We start from the raw sequence: 26,293 nt of genomic DNA, 5'->3' as shown, positions 1-26,293 counted from the left end.
TCACCTTACAACTGTATTTGTAAGGTGAATGTTTGTTGGATGAATTTATTTTTTTCATAAGTTATTTTGTTAATACACTTCTGATATAAATTAACTTTATACAAATATAGTAAAAATGCATAATTCAAAAGTAATTAATTTAATCTAAAGAGATTATTGTTAAAATACATAATTTGAAAAATTAATAAATTCTAAAAAGAGTCCAGTATATTTTAATACATATAATACATATCTTAGTTACTACTCCACAAAACCTTATCCAGAATTATCGAATTCATTATTGCTAAGGTTCTTCTATACTTTCTCAGTGAAAGTCTCTAAAAAGCTGCACCTCTTCTCTGAGTTTTTGCTGCATTTCTGTTAACTCACTATGTGTAAGTTCAACTGAATGAGACTCAGTTAACTCTTTTACATTTGAAGCATCTCTTTTCAAGTTGAGCCTCAGCCCTATCTCTATAATGTCCTGGGTGATTTGCTCTTTAGTATCTTCAGAATCAAGAGCATTCTCATCAAATTTGATGAGAACAGTAACCTTCCTCTTCGATAATTTTTATGATAACGATTAGTATTTGCAGACTTGCCTGATGATGAAAATTATTTCATAATCATCTGTTTCTTGAACCTAGGAAACCACTTAGTCTAGCCTTATAATCAGCAGAATCATATGTTATTTCTCTCATGTGCATTTTATTGTCTTGAAAAGACTTCTGGCTATATTTTGAATCATTCTAGTAATCAAGCATTTTTCCCCATTTTGATTCTTAATCCAAATTGTTAAACAGTGTTCTGTTTCTGCAATGCTGTTCCCCCCCCCCCTCCCCCTGCACACAAATAAATACACTGAATAGAGCCTGCATTGTGACTGTAATCGTTTTTTTTTTTTTTTTTTTTTTTTTTTTTAATTATTGCAATTGTATAATAATTGACATGAACACGATCAATTGAAGCAAGCATTTCATTGATTTCAGATCACTTAGTTATGTTCATTTTGTTTTCTGTTAAAATCAGTTATTTTTGGCCATTTTTAACGCTTTAGCAATCACTATATACTTTTATTTTCCATATTTGAACACCGATAAAAACTTATATGAATCATGTAAATTTGCAGAACATTAATATGTGAAATATTCCTGGCAACTGAAGGATATTCCTTACACAACATGGAATTAACAAACTAAGTATTGTCCATTGTGAATCATAAACTATTATGAAAAGTTATAGATCTACAATACTGTAGATCTGTAACTTTGTTCTTTTTTAATTTTTATTAAAAAAGAACAAAGGATTATGTAAAATTTAATTTTACATAATCCAGGAACTCTGCTAAAGGTGAAAATCGGATCTTTTTTTGGGCCACTTCAGACATCCTATTGTGGGCCCAAAGTGGATGATATCATAATCATCATGATAGTAATGAAGACCTCTCTCTCTCTCTAGATTTTGATATGAGATTTAAATTCCATTTTCTTTGTGATGTGATCCATATAGATGATGAATAGCAGTAGAGATAGTGTGCATCCTTGCCATACTCGTGATTTTATACTTTTTAAAATTTTTATTTTGTCATTTTTTTTTATCCTGGAATTTTAACTGCTGACTTACATCTTAAGTATAGGCTAGGTATTGCTGTATATAATGCTCAATTTATACAATGTATTTAACATTTTGAAGAGGGGTTTTTTCTAGGTACTTTATCATGTACCTTTTCCTTATCTGAAAAACTTAGTCCTTTTGTATTCTCATTTATCCGCTCTTTATTGTAAATTAAAAAGTCTGGTTCTCATAATCCACTTTATATTAATCCCAATTTCAAGAAATTTCATCAGATAAATAATTCGTTGAATTACAGTTCATTATAAAAACAACTGATAAAAAAAAAAACAAGTGATGAACAGTTCTGCCAATACTTTCTTGCTGAATGTTCTTTTCAAGTTTTTGGTAACATTATGTAGATAATATAAGTAAGTGATCATCAATCATTAATAATTGGTTTGTTGTATTTTGGAACATTATTTTATGATGTTTACATATTACTTCATAGCATAGTGAAGCATTTGTGTGAAGCAGTAACTTGTTTTTGGTTATGTACCATACATATAGAAATTTGTTTCTCATAATTTTTCCAGATGATTTGATCAAAACTAAGTTTGGCAAATTTTAAGAAATCATGAAAAAGTACTTCAATTAAATTCTATCCAGTCAAAATAGAATTGTTATCAGTTCCTGAAATTTTTTTTTCAAAATTTTTGTAATAAAAATGAATCTATTGTAACCAAAATTGAAGCACAGACAGTTTTTGCCATTTTGCAAACCTCAGACTTATTCACTAAGTCAGGGCAGAGTTATTTCAACGTATGTTTTTAGCATGTTGTCACTGACGTATTGTCCAGTTGCAGCCATGAAAATAGGAATGCATCAACAAATTTTTATAAGGATTTCAAATACAAAATCTGATTAAAAATCTATGTTGTAATAGCTTGCATATGGCCTACCAGACAAAATGAATTTTAAAGTTGCATATGTATTTTGTTTAATGTACCTAATAAATTATTATTAGCTGTTTGATCAGGAATGTAATTATTCTATACCATGAGAGTCTTCCTGGTTGACATTTTGTTGCCAGTGGCCCATCTTGATGGACTGCTTAATGTATTTACTAAATTGCAAAGCACTGGTATTTTGATGTGAAGGGGGAAAAAGATAAAACTAGAAAACATATCATAATCACTGTAAATTTGTTGAATATGATGTTTTGAGACCACACAAGGCACTAAAAGTCTGCTGTTTTTCACAATAGTCTTTTCAAGTTTTGTATTCTATGGTTAAATACAACTGTGATCAAATTTTATACTTTACTTTATATGCCTATTTTGGAACTTAAGGGAATAAATTAATACATTCACAGTGGTGTCTTGCATATTTTCACTTCAGGCAGGAACTCAATTTACCATATATTATGTCCATTCCATATTAGGTTGGCACATTTCTACAAAGTTTTCCACATATACAGCTTGTTAGTTGCAGTTTTTTTCCATTGAATGTTTTCCATAAAGATCTATATGTATAGATCTTAATTGGCATTTGAAAATTTGTTTTGCTTAAATTGTTTGGCTTATTCACCCAATAACCACATTATAAACAAATATTACCAATTTGCTTTGCTTGTAGGTATGCAGTACAGTGTCTGCAGGAGGGGGGAATGTTTTACATTATCATTTTCATTTCGGCTGTCTCTAAATACACTAATTGTTGCTAAATATAGTACATAGATTATAATGGTCTCTGTACTGTATTTAATAATACAATTAAACTACTTATCAAAGTAAAAAAGCAGAGCTGTTTTTTCTATTTTGACTATCTTTAGCTGTTTTTCTCAGATAATCCTCAGTATTAAAACTACTTGTTTGAAAAACCACTACTGAAATGAACACAATGTGAGAAGAATTGAAAATGGGAAAACCATCAGTATAAGGAGTATTAGTGAAAAGAAAATCAAACTGTAAAAGAACAAAAGTACCTCCTATCCTTCTTGTCCATCCTAGGACGGGTTGAGTCCCCTCCTAATGAGGGATTTCTGGCGTATTAATGCAGTCATTAATATTTGCTACTCCTCTGCTGCATCCCCTAAGGGTGATGTTTATGACTGTAATCCGTGTGTTCATGGGGCCGGTTTGCCTGCTTGTGGGATGGAAAACCCCAGATAAACTTAGGGGGAAAACCCTGCTGTCCACACCCAAGACCAGCTAACTTGGCTATGGCTGAGGAAGATCCTTGTGCTCCTCACGTTGTCGACAGGAATCGAACCTAGGATGCTCCTTCCCCAGGCATATGGTTGTGAGGTGCATAGCAACTAGGCTAACTGCGTGGATGGAAAAGTACCGTGTGGACATAATTGATGTTACTGAGATAAGAAAGAATAAAACAGCTCAGATTGTACTAAATAATAAATGTGGGATGTTGTGTTAAGCAATAATAGAGGAAAGGAAAGAGTAGTAATAGCATTCAGCATCAAACATAAACTTCTTGATTGGAAAGCATTTTCAAATAGAGTTATGTAGGCAAATAGACAATGAAACATATCCTTACCTATGATCCCACAGAAGGTTCTCTCTTAAGGAAGAAATGGTGGAATTCTTTGAATCATTAGAGAAGGCAGCTAACAAAAAGAAAATAGAAAAGCTGTTGGCAGAGTAGGAATTGAATCCCACCAATGCATATAGAAAAGTTTTGGGAAAATTTGGAGAAAAGGGCAAGGCTAATAACAGTGGTAAGTACATGCTGGATTTCTTCAGGATATAGACTAGCCATTGCTAATACCATGTTCTAGCATAAATACGTGCACAAGTTCACATGGAGAGATCACACAAGAAATAAGAAAAGCCTCATTCACTATGTTATTGTCGATAGCAATATCTTCATGCTGATTCAGGATAAAAGCGTATACGTAGGATGCAAAATTGGAAGTAATCATCACTTAGTTCTAAGTAGAATAAAAATGAATTTTACATTGAAGAGAACAGCATGTAAAAATTTTAAAAAATAATTGAAGTCAACTAGCTCTTACTAGTGAACTGTAGACTCAACTACAAGAGTAGAAAAATAAAAACGTCTTAGTGTATGCAAAAAAGTAAAAGAAAGAAAAGCAGTTCTGGAAAAAGTGAAAGCATACTGAAAGTTCATTGCAAATAAGTCAGCAGATGCCCTAAAAATGTAAGAGAGCTAAGCTCTCTTATAGAAGATAAATATCAGAAAGGTGGTAAAATGTTCTGGAGGCTATTGAACAAGCTTAGTAATGGAGGAAAGAGTACACTAAAAGAAATTAAAAGTTTTATTAATTACTACTTTCATACACTGGTAACTGTCATTTTTTTTTTAAACTAATTCAAATGAGACAGGTGTTGAATGTGGGAATGAGATGTAAGGTGCATGATTTGTTGTTACAATATATAGCATACATAGCTTGTCTCATAGCTAATTCATTAATATGTAAATCCTTTATGTATGCTGCCCGAGTTCATTTAAGATTAGACCTTCATTTTTATTACATTGGGTTAGACATTTTATCATTAAAAGACTCAAAAATGATGTGAAAATTGAAGATAAAGATATTCTAGATGTCAGGAATAATTATTTTGAATGACTGTCAAATGAAACAAGCAGTGGCAGAACAGAGATAATATTCAGGAAGAATGCAAACAAGGAGTACTTGAAGTAGAAAAATCAAACAAAAGCCCGAAATGTGAAAAGGCAGTTGGAGTAGATGATATTCAACTGGAAATGCTCAAATTTGGAGATATAAAAATTTTGCACTGGCTACACCACATAATACAAAATGTTCTGGTCAGTAGGTCAAATTCCAGATGATTCGAGTAGAGCTGTCATCATAGTTCCCATCCGTAAAAGAAAAAAAAGTGGAATAAAATGGAATGTAAGAATTACAGAGGAAAAATTGTGCATGAGGAACTTTGAGAAGAACAAGCTATGTTCAGGCCATATAGAGGTCATCAAGATTAGATCTTTAATTTACAGCAGATAGTTGAGAAACTGTGTTAACAAGGATCCATACTTTTGTAGATCTGGAGAAGCCTTACAACAAGATATTCAGAGAAAAAGTTTTCAAGAAGTTACAGTTATATGGGGTAAATGGAATGTTGTACAGAGCATAACATAGTCTATATTTAAATTGCAAATCAGCAGTTAGCATTGAAGGATATTCAGGAAGATGATTTGATGTAAAAGTTTTTAAAGAGGTATACTGTGAGTAGACATATTGATACAAAATTAATAACGGAAAAAACTCACGTACAAAGATTATTTAATAGTATAATTTTCGCCTGTGTATCGCAGGCATCTTCAGTACATTAAGCTCAAATTAAACAATAACTGACAATTCCAAAAAGCGCCACCTAAGTAGCTGGTGTAAGATAACTAAAAAAGGTCAATAACTTTCCTAAAAATAAATTTAAAAAAAATTAAAAAAAAATAATAATAATAAAAATCAATACAATAAAAAGTTCGGCTAGAAGAACACCAATCTTATATTGAATGCTTTAAACCTGAAAAGTCTGGACTTGCAGAACATTCCTTTGTCGTGACGTTCTATTTTCATGTTGTTTTCTAATCTGCCATCTTGTTTCAAGTCACTCTTATTAATAAAACAACTAATTGCAAATTGATCACCGATCCAAAAGTAGGGAAATTTATAATTATACTGCGCCACCCTATTTTTAGATTAGTCTATATAAAATAGTAGGATCAATTCTTAATTAAGTTAGCAGTCTTCTATTTAGGCCGAATTATTTACTATTCTACTTGGGGCACCCGCAAGATTCGAATATTTATGAACGGTGCAATGAAAGGGAATTCAGGCAAACACAATATTTAGATTAACAAAATAAAACATTTAATATACGATATATAGCAAATACATGAATTCTACTTTTAAATGAAACAATACAAATAACTTAATACATCTTGCTAAGTCACTCATTACAATACAATGTTCTAAACTTTAACATACAATTCACTGCTTCAAAATTATAAATTTTCTTAACTCAAGTTAATAAAACGAAACTTCTCATTTGATCAGTCTACACACATCTATCAGTTGTACTTAATGTTTAAATTCACAGCAGGCACTAATCAAGGTAGACAATATTCCAAGCAATCTTATTTCGGACCTTGAACTTCTTAGATACGCTATAGTTAATGTTAGAATGAATAAACATGTATGACTACTCTTACCAGATACAATCTTCAATACATCAATTTATTGCAAGCACACTTATGAATTAACTCATTTGAGCTAGCGGAACACATTAAATAAAATCCTCCAACGCTTTAACTGAACTACTGTTAATCGCGCTTCACTACTCTAACAGCAATAAGGTACTGATATCCTTCCTTGTTTACTTCTTTGCAATTAGATAAATTCATTATAATTCTTCTCAGGGCAACACAGAATTAAGACGTAATCCAAGATTAACTGGAACTAATCAGAGTTTCCCATTGAATGTCCAGTTCTTTATTTATCCGATTACGACATCAATTTTCCTCTATATCAACAGCTGATTTCACTTGCAGCTGAATATAAGAATCACTACGTTTTCTGCTCACTTCTAAATACTATGCTCTTGAATTTCTGCCCTAAAGAATTTACAATTTTCTTTCACTTCCTTGCTTATATCCTACTTTCCTTCAGGCTCCGCAAAACTCTTACTTATCTCTCATTAAGATTCCTATTCCCTCCCCTTTCTCCTTTCTGGTTCCAAGGTCACGCACTCTTCGACTCGTGCTTGTTTATTTCATGTGTCTCCATGACAACGCATGAACGTAAACATTTCGCTAATGTAATACAACGCTCTACTACTACATAAGTGATTACATAACGTTAAATTTTCACAAATAAGAATAAATAGAATATTTGAGCTACTTAATCAGCTCTTTCATTACGTATACAATTATTTATAATACACTTTTCGTTACTTTACATATATATTTTAGTTATCATAAATTTCTACACATATTATTATTTAATAAATTAATAGTAGGTTAAGTTTAGAATAAATATTTAAATAGTAATCCTTAATTAAGGAACAATAAGTAATCTTTATACAATTTATGATTAATACATAATAAGCAATGTTAAATGTGAATGAAAAAAAATAAATTACACAACATAGTTTCATTCACAATTTAACACCTTCTTCACTAGACACAGAGTTCATTGGAGAAAGACAAGAGTTCTTCACAAAAGTCAGTTTCTCATGGAACGCCTTTATAAAGAAACATGTGAAACTCTACTTCATTCTCCTAACTTAAACAGATCCGATGGCTTATATCTATCCCCTTTATGGGAGATAGTACTTTACAAATCAGCTAATCTTTCCTAACTTTTTATTGTATTGATTTTTTTTTTATATTTATTTTTATTTTATTTTATTTATTATTATTATTATTTTTATTTTTATTATTTTTTTATTTTTAGGAAAGTTATTGACCTTTTTAGTTATCTTACGCCAGCTACTTAGGTGGCGCTTTTTGGAATTGTCAGTTATTGTTTAATTTGAGCTTAATGTACTGAAGATGCCTGTGACACACAGGTGAAAATTATACTATTAAATAATCTTTGTACGTGAGTTTTTTTCTGTTATTAATTTTGTATCGATTTGATGTAAAATCAAGTGTAAGACAAGGATGCACACCATCTCCACTCTTATTCATCTTTATGGTTTGCATTATGAAAGAAAGTGGCATTAAACCTAATTTTAGAATTGGAATATCAGACTTAGTTCTTTGCTTTATGCAGATGATATTGTATTCCTAAACAAATCTAGTGCAAATCTCCAGGTTCCTCTAACTAAATTGAATAAACAGCTAATGTTTATTCAATTTAGTTAGAGGTTTATCAATTTAGTTAGATTCTAAATTCAGCTATTTAGATACAGTTTTTAGTGAATATAGCAAATTAAATACGAAAGTAGACAACAGAAGAAGCAAAACGTTGTATGATGAAGAGCCAATTGAATAAATTTATATTTAATAAAGTTCTTCATAAAACTTCATCAAAGAAGAATATAGATTACAGTAAAACCATAGCCATCCCATATATTAAAGGGTTATCAGAAAAAATCAATAGAATCTTACACCATTATAATCTCAATGCCACTTTTAAACCATCTATAAAATTAAAAAACCTATTCAACTCCTCTAAGGATCCTCTCCTCCCATTGGCACATCCTGGAGTTTATTGCATCTACTGCAACTTACCTTATATTGGTGAAACTGGACATACAATCCTATACATCAAAAAAGAACACAAAAGACATATTAAATATAACAATTTTGGTGAAGCAGGCCTATCAGATCATGCTCTCAACACCCTACACCAAATTGATTGGAAAAGTACCTGCTCTTTACATCATACAAAAACCTGGTATGAAAGAAAATTTAAAGAAGCCTATGAAATTCTGATTAACCATCCTAATCTCAACAATAATGGTGGCATAAAAATTCCAAGAATTTGGATGACATGTATTCAGCCCACTTAGTATCTAGCATACTTAAGGAAACTATTCCATATCAGTTCGTTGAAATTTAAATGTATAATCACATTTTAAAATTTTTTTAATATTATTATTAAATATATATATATATATAAATTTGTTGCTCTCCAGCCCAACTCTTAGTTTTGTAACCTAATAGATAATAATAAGACTCTAGCTTTGATGTAGTAAAGGTTTTTTTTTTTCACCAGAGGTCAGGCCAATAATTGTAGTAATAATAATTTGGTCAGTAACTTTAGCAAACCATGTAGATTGTAGTGCAGCTTGTTTCTCTGTATATGGTCATCCTCCAGAGGATGACCTTGATATGAAGGTCGAAACATTGAGTGTTGATTTTGGTTTATATTAAACTAAAGTTTTACTCTATAACACGGTAGTTGTCTCCATAATTTTTCAAAATGTATTCTTTTGCATAATTGATGACTTTTAACTTGAATTTTGAAGAATATGACAATTGTTTTTTTATTTTCGGACATTTTTATGGGCTAGTGCTCAAAATGTTAATGCATTAACTTACCCTGCCAACGAGTTGCAGACGTATGAATGCTTTCAGAGTTCTGATTGGTTTATTCAGAATCAGCCATTAATGATTTCAATCTACAGAGGTAAAGGCTAGTGATTGGCAGAAGCCTGTTCGTGGAGACAAGATACCAGCAGTTTCACCACAGCAACTAGTTACTCCCACTGTATAAGATGACTCCCAATTTTTGGTCTAAAAATTTTAGAAAACAAATATTGTCTTATACACAGAAAAATGCGGTACTTGGAAATCTTTTCTTCCATTTCGAAAAGGAATTTGATTCAATCTCAGTGTTAGCTATTTTAGAAGCCCTAAAATTATTGAAAGGAATTGAAAGCTATATTGATATACTTAGCCATATATATATAAAAATTCAACTGCATTTATAAATTCAGGAACAAATATGAAATTTCCTATAAAATGGGAGGTAGACAGAGAGATGACATTTCATCTAAACTATTTACAATAGCTCTGGAAGAAATTTTTAAAAATCTGGAATGGAAAACATAAAAGAATTATAGTAAATGGGAAAGAACTAAATCACCTATGGTGTGTTAATGATATTGTTCTTTTAGAAAACTGCAGAACTTCAGCAAATGGTCAATGAATTGAATTTAGAAAGTAAAAAGAAAGGATTAAATATTAACAAACACAAAACAAAAATAACACATAATCAATATATAACCAAAAAACTAGTACATATGAAACACTGGAAAATTGATATAGTAACTTCCTATGTTTGTTTATTGTGTGTGCAAAAAATCACAGTAGCGGTAAAGTGTGAGGGAAGAAATTATTTGAAGAATGCAACTTGGTTGGAGAGCCTTTGGAAATCATCATGAAGCACTCAAAGGAGACATCTTGATCTGCCTTAAAAGAAAGATATTTGACAGTTATATACTTCCAATCATAACATATGGAAGTGAAACATGGACCTTGACTAAAAATTGTCTGGTAAGTTAAGTATTACCCTTCGAAAAAAGGAAAAGATTACTGCTTGGTGTTACCATTCAAGATAGAAAGCACAATACTTGATCCAGAGCTCAGACCAGGATGGGAGACTATACTAGCCATTAAAAGATCGAAATGGCAATCCTGATTATATATAAGCCTATAATTACTATAAACTTTTTCTTTGAGTGGTTCTCACATGAACAAAGTCTTTCTTTATTGAACTTTTGTTGCCTTCTTTGGACATACCATTAAAAATGAAGGGGGGGGGACTTGCACGAGAAAATGTTTTGCCAAATAAGTAGAATTTCACACCATTTGTCCAGTCCTGGATATTTGTCTCTTTCAGCCTGCAAAATGTAGTTGTCTCATTTAGCATTTGAATTTTAAATGCACGTGTTGATGTGTACAATAGTTTGGTCATTTATGTTTAATAATAACTCCACCTGTAATTCCTGGTTAAAAGAGTATAAAAACATATATATACCATAGACTATATTTCACAACTAGTTGGATGTGAGTGGATGGGTGTATTTTTGTAAATGTAATTTGATACCCCATTGCTGACCTTATGTAGTTTCAACCTGAAACCATATATTTGATTTAGACATAATTAACTTTTTTTTTTTGTTCAACTGATGAAAATGTATATATAAATATTGAAATTTTTGTTTATTGTAGGTAGAGTTTTCAATGGATCTGGTAAACCAATAGATAAAGGACCACCAGTATTAGCAGAAGATTTCTTAGACATTCAAGGTATGTATTCATATACAGTATAAAAACTAAGTAGATTAATCATTATACAAAGCCTGTTCAAAAAATATCTAGTCTTGATGTATATTTCAATGTTAAATACTTACTTGTTCTTATAGTATTGTACAATTATGCAAATTAAACTATTGGCCACTGTCTTTCTAAGTCAGGCTGCTGTATTGGGCCAGTAAAGTGATTTTTATATTATATGACAGCAGAGAGCAATGGCTTTATATTAAATTTTGTTTTAAAAGTAGCAGAAAAAGCCAGTGAAACACATCTAATTGGACACTGCATATAGAGGTCTGCTGTGGAAAGTATAAAAGTCTTTGGAGTGTTCATCTGATGTGTATTTTATTACTGATGATCACCTGGACTAGGAATGACCATCATTGATAAAATTGCAGAATAAGTGATGACAAATAGTGATCATTTGAAATGATCACTGATGAACTGTGTACAAAATAACATAAGTTGAAATTTCAATAGTCTCATGCAACCCAATACTTTTAAATAAAGTTTCCATATCTGCTAAAAGTGATGCAGCATTTTTGGCTAGAAATGGAGCATGAGAAGTGCATTTATCGAATATATTTGGTTTAGTTTGATTCAGCTTTCTTATTCTGAATCTCAGAACATTTTCAAAGGGCAGAGATTTCATAATGTTGAGACCATCAAATGATATATGAAGACACCTTCATATATCCTGAAGAGCAGATTTCAGTAAATAGTAGCAGAAATGATAAGTACAGTTAGTTACTGAAAAGATACTTTTTGAAATAGGCTAAACCCCACATTTTTGTGTCGTCACATTTTTCATCATCCAGTTCCTGCTTTGTTCCCTCAGGGAATGTACAGAATATTATGGTAGTATTAGATGAAAAGATTACATCATTACTAACTTCCTATTGGCAGTTTTCCTCCAAATTGCCTCTGTTATTAATCTGTTATTGTACTGAAATAATCAAAAACGATGGCCTTTAAAGGACAAGATCCAGTAAGAACTAAAGTAGTTATAGATAATCACAAGATTTTAGAACAGGTGAATTCATTTAACTACCAGGATGTATGATTACATATGAAAATGAAAAAGATATAAACCCAAAAATTGCAAAATATTTAAAAATAATAACAGGTGTAATTAACTCTATATTTAAACCAAACCTAGTACAAAAAAACCAGACTAAAAGCAAAAAATACAGTCCTGTTGTATGGAAGTGAAATCTGAACAATAAAACAAAAAGACAAACAAAGATTAATAACAGCTGAAATGAAGTTTATGAGAAAAACTGCAAAGTATACTCTATCTGATCACAAAAGAAACGAAGAAATTATGAAAAAATTAAACCAGGAATCAGTAATAGAAAAAATTAAATATAAACAAGAATGGATGGAACACATCGAAAGAATGAAAACAGAAAGATTACCAAAACAAGTATTAAATTACAAATCATTGGGTAAAATAAAACCAGGACATCCTCTTAAGAAATTCAATGATGACTTCTAAGGCCGTAACAGGCCAATCTAGGCCTAAATCCTTGATAGGCATGATGATGATTGTTATTGTCAGAACTTCTGTTTTGATCTTTCTGGATCTTTGTCCCACCACCCTGCAAAAAAGACTTCTTTTACTAATCCTTTCTCACCTGATTGAGCTGTTCCCGCATTCGTGAATACTAACAGTGTCAAGTTCTTTCCTAATATTATTTTTAATATGATTCTGTCATTGATATTATCTGTTCACTCTCTTAAACTTAGAACACTTGTATCTGTGGTATCCAGTCTGTAAGGAAGTGTTTTATTTCTAACCCAGCTCTGAGATCTATTCTTGGTACAAATGTACTGTAGGTTTATGAAAACCTTTCGTGGGTGGGAGCCACATAAAAGATCCATATGTTAAAATTGGTTTGAATGCTCTCTTGTATACAGCTAGTTTAGTATTTTAACCAATTTCTCTGTTATTTCATATAAATTAACTCAGTCTTGATTCTGTTGTACTACTTTTTGCTAAATCTGTTGTCTATTTCCATATTTAATTTCTCATCTTCACTAAAAATTGTGCCTAATAACTGAAATGTTTTACTTGTTCTATAGATTCATCATGCAGAATGAAGTTGATGGTTTCAATGCTTCTGCCTATTTTCTTAACTTTGGTATGACTTTCATACCAAATTTATTACAGCATTCAACTTAAGCAATCCTGCAGACTTTTTCTGGACTTATTTAAGACCTGAGATTAGCATCTCCAATTTTGATAACAGATTTAATGCCACTTTTCTTTATAATGTGATCTACATAGTTGATTAATAACAGTGAAGATAATATGCACCCTTGTCTCACACCTGATTTGACATCTGTCTATCTTCCTGTACCTCCAGTTCTAACTGCTGACTTATAAGTCAAATAGAGATTAAGTATTGGTTGATATAGCATCTTATTTGCACCATATAATTTGTAGTGTTTTTGAACAGCTTTTCTCTTGGTACCTTGTCACATGCATTTTTCTGATCTACAGAATTCAAATACACACCCTTTTGTATATTACCATGATTTTTCAACTATTTGTTTTGGTGCAAAAATATGATCCTCACAAACCTTTATTTGGTGTGAACTCATCTTGTTCTTCCCCAAGTTTCCCTTCCACAGTTTTCTTCGCCTTTTGTCATGTATGCTTACATAAATCTTACCAGGAAATTCCTATAATTCTCATATTTAGTTTTATTTCTGTTTTATAGATAGATGCTATGAGAGCTCTGCTTAAATTATTTGGGATTTGACCATTCACCCTTCACATTAAACCTTCTAAATTATTCAGTAGACTATACTACCATATTGGAGCATTTCTGGCTTGATATTACTTCATCTGCCTTTCCACATTACAGGTTTTCAATGGCTTTTTTCTTCCTCAAGTGTCAATATGTGCTCCTGATTGAATTCCTCTTGAATGTTTTCTGCCATCTTGGTGTTTGTGTTAACTGCTTATTTAATTTAGTAATCTTTCAAAGTAATTATACCAGACATCTAGAATATCTTTATTTTCAGTTTTCATGTTACCTATATATCTCTGATTCCTTTCACAAGTACCTCTCTCATCCATTTTTAAGATTTTTCAATAGCCTCCAGAATATTTTGCCACCTTTTTGATATTTATTTTCTGTGTTCTTAGCAAAGTCTTCCCATGACTTGTTTTGCTAGTTCATGTTGCTTTGCTTTCTTACTTTTTTTTTTTTTTTTTATTCTCTCACAATACACAAGCTGACTGCCAAGAACTTTTGATATGCTTGCTTCTTTTTCTTGATTGCCTCTTTTACTTTCCTGAGTTCACCAGGAAATTCTGATTTTTCTATTCTTGCTGACAGTTCCATCACATGCATCTCTGGCTAAATCTTCAAGGTTTGATTTTTGTTTTAAACTGTTTCATTTTTTCTTGAATAGTATTTTGGTCTGCAGTTCACTTCAGAAAGCCATTCAGTTTTGATTCTTTTACTTCCTAACACACTTTTCTCTTCAGTATGATATTCAATTTTATCCAGCTCAAAACTAGATGATAATCACTTCGTATTTCATATCATTTGTATACTCTTGTGTCCCAAACCAGCAAAAATGACACTATCACAGTAACATAGTCAGTGAGACTTTCTTATTTCTTGTGTCTTCTCTCAATATGAATTTGTGTTAGAGCATTGACGCTAGTCATTAATGACTAGTGTCCATGTCTTGAATAAGAATCCAGTAGATACTTTCTATTATTATTAGCTTTCCACTTTGTACAAATCTTGCCAGAACATTATATATGTCTTCATATTTACAAATTTAGGGACACAAAACACATGTTGAAATTATTATTTTACTTATTATTAATATGAAGCATCAACAGAAAAGAAATGGAACTAGCAGAAGAATTGGATAAGTAACAGATTAACATAATAGGTGCTACTAAAACAAAGAAAAAAAAACAGGTGAGATTCTTCTAGAAACAAACACAAGATGTTATATTCAGGCAAATAACGTTTAGGAAAAAGAAGAGTAGCAACAGTATTCAACACTAAATATGAGAAGGATAAGCTTCTTGAATGGCAGGCCATATTAAGTAGAGTGATGTGGACTAATAACAGAATGGGGAATTGGCAAGGGTGTAGTCGGGCCAGGGCGATGCCCTGGTACTTTTTTAAAACTATCAAAATTTTTAGATTCATTATAATAAATTATATTAATTATAATTTGGGGGGATTTTAAAGAGAAAGGTGAAGGAAGGAGGTGTGGAGGGAATTTAAAGAGAAAGGTGACCTGCAGGCACACGAACGGTATAAAGCGCAGGCCAGAAGGGTAACTAGTGTGGTAAAAAAAGCAAAAGCGGATTATGAAAGGAAACTAGCTATGCAAGCTAAAGAGAATCTCCCCCCCCCCCAAAAAAAAAAAAACTGTACACCGCAGAATGATTTTAAGGAATGCCGATGGTAAGGAGGTCACTGAATCAGTCAATATAGTGGAATTACTGAGTGAGCACTTTGCAAGAGTATATCATCCAGGTGGTGACATTGAAAGAATGAAGGAACCATTAGTTTATACGGGAATTGTGATGAATGAAGTGGAGGTGAATAGTCTATTACAGAGCCTTAACGTGAATACATCTGTGGGATTGGATGGTATACCAGCATGGGTCTTACATGAAGTGGCTAAAGAATTATCAGTGCCCTTGACAATGTTGTTTAATCTGAGTCTCAGGTCTGTTTTAGTCCCCAAGGTGTGGAAAGAGGGAAAAATAGTTCCACTGCATAAAGGAGGATCCAAGCCTACGGTTGCAAATTATTGACCAATCAGCATATCAGGAGTTGTTGTCAAGGTCTTGGAGAAAGTAGTCAAGGGAAAAATACAGGAATGGATTGATGAAAATGAGATACTGTATGGGGGGGGACAGAATGGCTTTGTGAAGGGTAGATCATCCATCAGTAACTTGCTCAAGTTTTATAACACAGTGATGGCTGAACTGGATAAGGGTAATGGGTTTACAGTGATACTGCTGGATCCAGTGGCGTATTTAAGTATTTCCCGCCCCAAGGCCAGCAGAAAGTGCCGCCTCCATATTTAATGAACATGTTGATTTACATGCATAACCTATTTATATTGTAAATTCGTAATATAAATATAATTACAAAAATGAAAGCCCGGAAATTTCCACTGTCCCTCAAAATTTGCCACTCTAGGTCTGGGCCTATACCTAAATACACCACTGGCTGGACCTGGCTAAGGCCTTTGACAGGATACCACATGGAATTCTAATCCGTAAACTGCAACATATGGGAATGGATATAGGGTTCATTAACGATCTATGGAAGCTGGACAAGAGTGTGGTTAGCAAGGGTGTTAAAGCTGGGTTCTTTACTTTTAGTGTAGTAAATGAGTGGTAAGATGGATAGGTGGGTTGTTGATGGAGAGATATCAGAGAGTAGAGTCCAAAAGATGGCCTGTGACAGCGGTGTGCCACAGAGTTCTGTTCTTGGACCACTGCTGTTTAATTTGTTCATTAACGATATAGGGAAGGATCTATGAGGAACAGTTCATTTGTTCGCTGATGATGCAAAGCTGGGTAGGGCAATAGTGAATGCAGAAGATGTCAAAATCTTGCAGGATGATTTGGATAGATTGCAGTTCTGGGCTAAGGAGAATGGATGTCAATTTAATGTGACAAAATGTAAGGTTATGCATTTTGGGGTTAAAAGATTAGTAGCAGTATACCACATTGGTGGAACTGTACTCCAGGAAATTGATGAGGCCAGGGACTTGGGAGTGTTGGTGGATAGGGAGATGAAGTTTAGGGAGCACATTACAAAAGTGGCTAAATCAGCTCATTAAATCACTTGGTTGTTGAAAAATACCTTGACGAGCAGAGACAAGCAAGTTATTGTTCCTCTGTATCGAGCCTTGATAAGACCTCATCTCGACTACTGTGCCCAGATTTGGTCATCTAGGTTTCTTCTTGATGGGGAGGAGGCGGAGAGGATCCAGAGACGAGTGACCAACATGATAGCAGGTCTATGGAATGAACCTTATGAGAAGATATTGAAGATTTGTGGGTTGCAGAAATTGGTTGATAGGCGGATAAGAGGAGATATGATTGAGACATTCAAATTGCTGAAGGGTCTCTATAGGATTAATTCAGAGGATATTTTTGAGATCAGGACTGGTGGTGGGAGAACTAGGGGACACCTATGGAAGCTGGGCAAGAGTGTGGTTAGCAAGGGTGTTAAAGTTGGGTTCTTTACTTTTAGTGTGGTAAATGAGTGGAATAAGCTGCCAGAGTCTGTTGTGGGTGCTATGACGGTGAATGAGTTCAAGGCAAGGTATGATAGATACTGTGAGAATGCCGAATAGTTGTGTGGACATGATATTTAGGGTCTCCCTTGATGAGTCTAAGGACTCCCTTGAGTCACCTGTAATAATAATAATAATGAAACTTAATTAATAATAATGCTGCACTTCGTGCTCTGGATTTTTGTTTCCAAGGTAGAGCCCTGGCACTATTTCTTTTAGGACTACACCCCTGGGAATTGGACAATGAGAAATATTTGTGCCTATGGTCCCACAGAAGGTTCTCTTAAGGAAAAGGAAGTGAAGGAAATTTTTGATTTATTAGAGGAAGTAGGTGACAAAGAAAAAGTTGGTCCTTACTGGAGATCTGAACAGTAGAAGGAAATGATTACCAGCAATGCTCCCTGTAAGCTGTACACATGCACACTGGTTAAAAAGGAAACACATGAGCCTAGTAACTGTACACAAAATTTTTGCTTTCAGAATTTCTAATTTACAGTACATTTTTGAGTGTACTATAGAAATGAATTATATGATATATCATACTTGTGATTTTTATTTATTTATTTTTTTTTTTTTTTAGTTTATTTTAGTTTATTAGTTACACAGAAGGTTCTCCTAAGGAAAAGGAAGTGAAGTAAATTTTGTGAGTTATCAGAAGTAGGTGACAAAGAAAAAGTTGGTCCTTGTTGGAGGTCTGAACAGTACGAGGAAATGATTACCAGCAATGTTCCCTGTAAGCTGTGCACATGCACACTGGTTAAAAAGGAAACACATGAGCCTACTAACTGTGTACACAAAATTTTTGCTTTCAGAATTTCTAATTTACAGAAAATTTTTGAGTGTACTATAGAAATGAATTATATGATAAATCATACTTGTCACTTTTTATTTTATTTAGTTATTTTTCCAATAATACACTCTAATTAGTTACTTTCAGCCTGCACCACGTGGGCAAACTGAAGCTGACATCAGTTTGCCTATTTGTTTAGAGTGTTGAATGTCTAGACAGTATAGAGTCACTTGAACTCATGCAAACAGTAATGGATTTTTTGTAGTTATGCAAATTTAAGCAAATTGATTTGGTGCTCAAAGTTTTATAGGTTACAACTAGATGAAACAAGAACAACATTAATATGAAAAATATACGTGAATGGTTTTAGCATTAAAATGTGATAATGTCACTATATAAAAATATTTAGCATGTAACATTCAAGATTATTTAACAAGTATGTTGCCACCAATTTTAAGCATATCAAATTAAGATTTTATTGCTTGTGCCTTTCGCTATTGTGAGCACAGGTTACCACACATCTGAGATTGGGAACTTGCACATAAAATGTTTTTCATGTGCACATGGATTGACAGAAATTGGAAAGAACAGTGATTACCAGACATATAGTAATCTTTCTTTTAACATTACATGGTGATCAGCATTCGTATTTATGAATTTAGGGACACGAAACACACGTGTTGAAATGATTATTTTACTTATTGTTAATAAAATAACAATTGACGTTTCGACCCCCTGTATTACTAAACTCAAACAAAAAACTAAGCAGCAACCTAAACAAAATGGAAAAACTGGCCGTCAAATCCCTAAAAAAAATAACCAGGACATTATAATCACAAAGCAGATAAAGGGAATGCTACTGTTGTTTTAGATCGGACAACCTACATGGAAAAGAACCATTTGGTATCAGACCACAACATATACCAAAAAGAAAAACAGAAAAAAGAAAACAACTGAATTAATTAAATCCGTTAACACATGGCCAGAAGAAACAGCCAAAAAAACTAATATCTCATTATGTCTGCACGTCCAGAATTTATGGCCTGCCAAAAATACACAAAACAAATGTACACACACACCACTACATCTGATTGTTGAAGGAATCGACAGCCCGAATTACCACTAAGCCAAAAAATTAGCAGCCACACTCAAGGAATTGGTAGGTCATTCCACTTCCTACATAAAAAATACACATTTCATAAACAAAATTAAAAACATTACACTCAATGACCAAGATTTATTAGTCAGCTTTGACATAACTGCCCTTTTCACTAATGTCCCGATCAGTGATACTATTATGCTCCTACAGAACATATTTCCACACGACATCATGGCTCTCTTTGCCCACATACTCTGCTCCGGATATTTCGTGTGGCAAAACAATTTTTATCTTCAAAAAGAGGGTACAGCCATGGGCTCACCACTTCCCCCCCTTCCCCCAATAGCTAACTTTTATATGGAATACTTTGAGCAACGAGCTCTAGAGTCAACGTGCCTAAATCCCAAAATTTGGTTCAGATACGTTGACGATACTTTTGCCATTTGGCCCCACGGCCGCGAAGCACTAAATACATTCCTTAGCCACCTTAACAAACAACACAAAGGTATCTAATTCATCATTGAAATTGAAAAAAACAACTCTGTTCATTTCCTAGACATACTCATCACATGTCTTCCCTCAGGCTGTCTCTCCTTCTCAGTCTGCCACAAACCTACACACACACACACAGGCCAGTACATACACAAAATTTCTTACCACCCTACACAAAAAACTAGTTTCATAAACACCCTTAAACACAGCGCTCAAACTATTTATTCAAATGAACAAGCTCTAAACCAGGAATAGGAGATCATCAACCATACATTTATAAAAAATGGATACAGTAAAAAAAACTATTCACAAGATCCTCCACAGAGACATCACTAAAAACAAAAAAGATTTCAGGAATGCTGTTGCCATACCTCATGTTAGAGGCATTTTGTAAAAAATAGACAGAACACTACACAAATACAACATCAAAACCACCTTCAAACCCCCAATAAAATTAAGATACCTACTCAGTTCTTCCAAAGATCCTCTTCCACACCTAGCCCACCCAGGGGTTTACAAAATACAATGGACATGTAACCTACCATACATAGGGAAAACAAGACGAACTAATCCAATTAGGAAAGAAGAACACAACACATTAAACTTGGAAAGGTACCAAGTCCCTACACTGCACCAAAACCTGGTTCGAGAGGAAATAACAGCGTAGATTCACTTTACCTTTGTAGAGTGCAAGAGATGTAGCTTGTTTTCATATACATATGTATCTTTCTGACGATGATCTCAATACAGGGGTCGAAAAGTCAATTGTTATTTTATTAATAATAAGTAAAATAATCATTTCAACACATGTTCGTAAATATGAATGCTGATCACCGTGTAACCTTAAAAGAAAGATTACTATATGTCTGGTAATCACTGTTCTTTCTAATTTCTGTCAGTTCATGTGTACATGAAAAACATTTTATGTGCAAGTTCATAATCTCAGATGTGTGGTAGCCTGTGAACACAATAGCGAAAGGCACAAGCAATAAAATCTTAATTTGATATGCTTAAAAAAGTTGATATGTTAATGTTGCTCTTTTTAAGTCTAGTTTGGTGTTTCCCAACCTGTGGTCCGCAGACCCCCGTGGGGTCCACAAGTAATTCAAAGGGGGTCTGCGGGGTAGTTTATTTTCATTAAACTTTATCATGTTGCTCACACCTGGCCTAACTGATATGTTCATATTCTTCTGAATATCTCCATTTATAACAGTATCGCATTGTCATAAATGATACATTTAGTGTTGTAAAATTGTAATTTATTACTTCAACTTTAATATAAAAAATTTACGTTTGGATTTTATGGAGGCTGCGGTGAATTAACATTCGCTACAGGGGGGGTGGGTCCGCGACATATTAACATTTGCTACAGGTGGTCTGCGACATCAAAAAGGTTGGGAAACACTGGTCTAGTTGTAACCTGTAAAACTGTGAACACTAAATCAATTTTCTTAAATTTGCATAAGTGACTGTATACTGTGTAGATATTCAACACTCTAAACAAATAGGCAAACTGATGTCAGCTTCAGTTTGCCCACATGGTGCAGGCTGAAAGTAACTAATTAGAGTGTATTATTGGAATATGTTAAAGTAATATTGGATTGGAGACATTGGAAAAATAACTAAATAAAATAAAAAGTGACAAGTATGATTTATCATATAATTCATTTCTATAGTACACTCAAAAATTTGCTGTAAATTAGAAATTCTGAAAGCAAAAATTTTGTGTACACAGTTAGTAGGCTCATGTGTTTCCTTTTTAACCAGTGTGCATATGCACAGCTTACAGGGAACATTGCTGGTAATCATTTCCTCCTGCTGTTCAGATCTCCAACAAGGACCAACTTTTTCTTTGTCCCCTACCTTCTCTAATAACTCACAAAATTTCCTTCACTTCCTATTCCTTAGGAGAACCTTCTGTGGGACCATAGACACAAATATTTCTCATCGTCAAATTCCCCCATTCTTATATTAGTCCACATCACTTTACTTAATATGGCCTGCCATTCAAGAAGCTTATCCTTCTCATATTTGGCGTTGAATATTTGTTACTCTTTTTTTTATTTTATTTTATTTATTTTATTTTTTTTATGATTACATAATGTTTATTATTCACGTCAAGTATACAAATTATACATATTATACTATTCAACTTGTATAATTATGACAATATTTCACAATACAATTCAATGCACAGTACAATGTTACAAAATAAAATTCAAGTATTACTGTCATATTTTGTTGGTTCTGATACTTATTATGGCTATTATTATTATTTTATTATGGTTAATAAAAAGTTTTCTCATATATGCAAGTAGAATATAATATATTTCGAATGGTTTCAAAGTTATAAGTAATTGTTTAGAGTAATATAAGTTAGTTAATGCAAATATGTGTAACCAAGGGCCGTAGCCATACTGGTTACTAAAAAAGTAATTAGCTTAAAACAGACACTGAGGGTCTGGGGACCGCATCTAAGAGGGCTCCCTTACCAGTTATAATAATGTACATGTTGATATTTTAATTCCTAATTGAATGAACCAATTTGTAAATCAATACCTTAATTGGTTATGATATATGAGTTATAATGATCTCTTATACTATACGTTTAAAATAATTGTCAACATTCTTTAATCCCATAAGGTAGTTTCTCAATCTTTTTCTGAATACATATTCTGAGATTATAGATTTAATTTCATTCGGAAGTTTATTATAGCTGCTCGTAGCAATGTACTCGAAAGATTTATGAAAAATTTCTTTGTTAGCCTTAGGTACTTTCAGCATGTTTCGACCGCAGTGCAATCCATAGTCTACATTATATACCAAGAAACTTTCAGTGTTTCTTTTTACATATAACAAACAACCATAGAGATATAGTTTCTGAAATGGTAGAATATTATGAACGATATACAGATCATTGGTTGAATGTGCAAAGTCGGTAGTAGTTATGGCTCTAATTATTCTGTTTTGTATTGTTATTAATGGAAGCAGATTGTTATAATAGTCTCCTCCCCAACAGATAATGCTATATTACAGTGAAGAATTTACCCAGGAATAGTATAAACATCTTATGAATGCTGCATTTACAAATTTTTTAACATAATATATTCTGTTAATTATGAACCTAAACTTATTTGTTAAGAAAGTGGTGTGGGAGTTCCACTTCAAATTGCTATCAATTAGAGTATCACTACATTTCCTTTCATGCCATTTTATAGTTATACTGTGATCTAATTTGTCTGTTAATGTAAAGTCGGTATTAATGTTAAATCCGTTGTTGCTAAACCATATACTTAGTTTTAACATATCGCTATTAATCTGATTTTTTAGATTTTCAAGGGTTGTTTTGGTGTATACTAAGGCCATATCGTCAGCAAAGGATATCGTTTTGCCAAAAAGTTTGTATTTACATAGATCATTAACATATATTATGAATAGGATGGGTCCTAGTACCAACCCTTGTGGGACACCGTATTTTATTATGTTTGTTGTGCTTTTAAATATATCACAGCTGGTATATTGTTTTCTATTATTCAGATAGGATCTGAACCAGTCATTAGTAATTCCCCTAATGCCGTATTTGGACATTTTTAATAGCATTAGATCATGATGAACACAGTCAAACACTTTAGATATATCAAGAAAAACAGCTGCCGTGTGCATTCCTTCATTTATTCCACTATAGACCTTTTTATGAAACTCGAGTAGCGCTTTTTCAGTATTGCTTCCGGATCTGAACCCATATTGATTGGTAGCGTAAAAGGATATTTTTTTTTTTGTCAGAATTTCAATAACCTTTGAGATTGTGGATAGTATAGATATTGATCTGTAATTTTTGATTTCATTTCTATTTCCTCCTTTAAATAATGGTACAACTGAAGCAGTCTTTAGGTGTTCTATAAATTTACCATGTTCAAAGGATTTATTAATGATATTTGTAAAGAATTGTAATTTATGCCTAATGATAATGTTTAACTTTTTAACATTTATGTTGTCACATCCCACTTTTTTCCCTTTTTTTAATCCGATTACTACACTCTTCACTTCATCTTCGTTTACTGCATGTAGATACATAGAATTCTTAATCCACGGAAGGTGACTGACATACTTTGCCCTTTCTGCAGGGTCAAAAACACAACTGCCATAGTTGGTGAAGTGGTTGTTCATTTTGTTAAGTATATCAGTGATGTCATTGTCCTCTGGAAATTCTTACGTTTTCTGTTTTGTGTTACCTATTATCATATTGACCAACCTCCATTCTTTACTTTTATCATTACAACAAGAAAGAAATTCAATAGCAAAGAATGTTCTTTTCTCTAATCATTATTTGCCTGAATATAACATCTTGTGTTTGTTTCTAGAAGAATCTCAAAACAAAGAATTTGCTTTGTTTTGGGAGCACCTATTATGTTAATTTGGTACTTATCCAATTCTTCTGCTAGTTCCTTTCTTTTCTGTTGATGCTTCATATGTTTATGGTGCCAGTCTTGAACTCTGCTTGTGTTGAGTTGGAGTTTGTTCCAGTAGCTGACTTTTCACTGTTTGCTCTAGTTCTTTGAGGAAAACTGTAAAGCCTTGTTTAACCTGGCAACACTCCAGTTTGCATGAAATTCTGTAAAGTTGTACCACTATTTGATGTTTTTTTAAGCCAATAAAAATGCACTTTGGTCTGCTAAATCCTAACTTGCCTTTTAATCCCTGTTTGTATAATATCCAAATAGATGCCCTACTAATGGTGTGTACCAAGAGAAGGTGAGAAGTAGACATTAGATTAGAAGTCTGTTGGTTCTCTGCATTTCTTGAAAGGCTACGTGTAGGTCTCTATCCCGTTATCCAGCTTTAATCCTTCATTGACCTATCATATTTCTTTATATACTTCATGATCATATAAATAACTAATATATTGTATCAGTTAAAACAAAGAAGTAGGCTTTGACCATGACACCCTCTTTTGAATATCATGGTTAGGATACTTTGCAATAAGTGCAAAATAAGTATTTAAACCAGTCTTGGTTATGTGGAATACTTTTGATATCTTATAAGATTATCACAATTAGGCAAAATAAGTAAGCATTTCATTACCATTATTTTGCCTCCATTTGCTGAGCAATTAAGTGCAATTCCATTGTGATCACAGCAGCATCAATAAAGAAGGAATGGCATAAAATACTTGTTATTTTTATTATTACGGATTACTCCATGGACTTAGACTCATCGAGAGGACCCTAAACACTATTTAACGTTTGTGCAGATCTGTCATATTTTGTTTTGAACACATTTGCAGTCATGGCATTCCCAACAGACTCTGGCAACCTATTCCATTCATTAACCACTCGCCAAGCAAAAAATCTAGTTCTAATTATATTCTTGTTCATGATTATTAAATAACTTAAGGAATTCACAACGTACACTAGAATATAAATTAAATTAAACTTTAATATATATTTCCAATATTTCGGCAACGTCACGTTGCCATCTTCAAAGGAACTTAAGGTAAAGAAACGTGCACGCAGGCACTAAACACAGTAAATGAGGACGAAGCAAGGAAGCTATTGTTTCTTCTAAAAGTCCTGATGGTGCCCCCTAGCGGGCTATGTAGGTATTCTTCGCCGTTCACAGCACGCTGGATACACGCCACAGAATACGGCGGAAGAAAGTCGCAGTAATACACCATAGCAAGTTCAAATTTGAAAGACTATTCATGGAATCAGCCTCGGCCCTAAGAAACATGCCAAACCTCAACAAATTTGGTGTCATGAGACTACCCAAAATTTGGGAGACGTACATCAGAAGACCTTCAGCCCAATGGTGAAGAATACCTATATAGCCCGCTAGGGGGCACCATCAGGACTTTTAGGAGAAACAATAGCTTCCTCAATTCGTCCTAATTTGCTGTTTAGTGCCTGCATGCACATGTCTTTATCTTAAGTTCCTTTGAAGATGTAAAATATGAGAAATATATATTAAATATGAGAAATATATATTTATATTAAAATTTAATTTATATTCTAGTGTACATTGTGAATTCCTTAAGTTATTTAGTAATCATGTGTAACCAACGTATAAGCCTTTCTAGAAGAATTACACATTCTTGTTCAGTTTCCATGGATGGCCCTTAGTTCTCCCACCACCCTTCACTTTACACAAATTATGGACTTTACAACCGTGTTATAAATAATTATTTTAATTTCCCGACGTTTCAACTTTCATATTAAGGTCATCATCTGGAGTATATGCATATGTATATACATCATCAAATTCCTGCGATGTACCTCAAGGGGTGTACAGGATATGATAGTACTACATGA

The 26,293-nt window shown here is 33.0% G+C and overlaps 1 protein-coding gene across 1 annotated transcript in view; it reads left to right on the top strand.

Moving 5' to 3' along the window:
- The window catches only part of Vha55 (V-type proton ATPase subunit Vha55), a 243,961-nt gene that overhangs the window by 88,891 nt on the left and 128,777 nt on the right, over positions 1-26,293 (top strand). Inside the window, exon 5 of the mRNA XM_090404303.1 lies at positions 11,218-11,295. Within this exon, the coding sequence (XP_090260429.1) occupies positions 11,218-11,295 (78 nt within the window). The remainder of the gene's footprint in view (positions 1-11,217; positions 11,296-26,293) is intronic.

Source organism: Typopeltis vanoorti, chromosome 14 (assembly GCF_054136105.1).
Source record: "Typopeltis vanoorti isolate ZY-2024b chromosome 14, IOZ_Tvanoo_1.0, whole genome shotgun sequence".
NCBI lineage: Eukaryota > Metazoa > Arthropoda > Arachnida > Uropygi > Thelyphonidae > Typopeltis > Typopeltis vanoorti.
The sequence above is the reverse complement of the archived record's forward strand: the minus strand, read 5'-3'. Positions and strand labels throughout refer to the sequence as shown.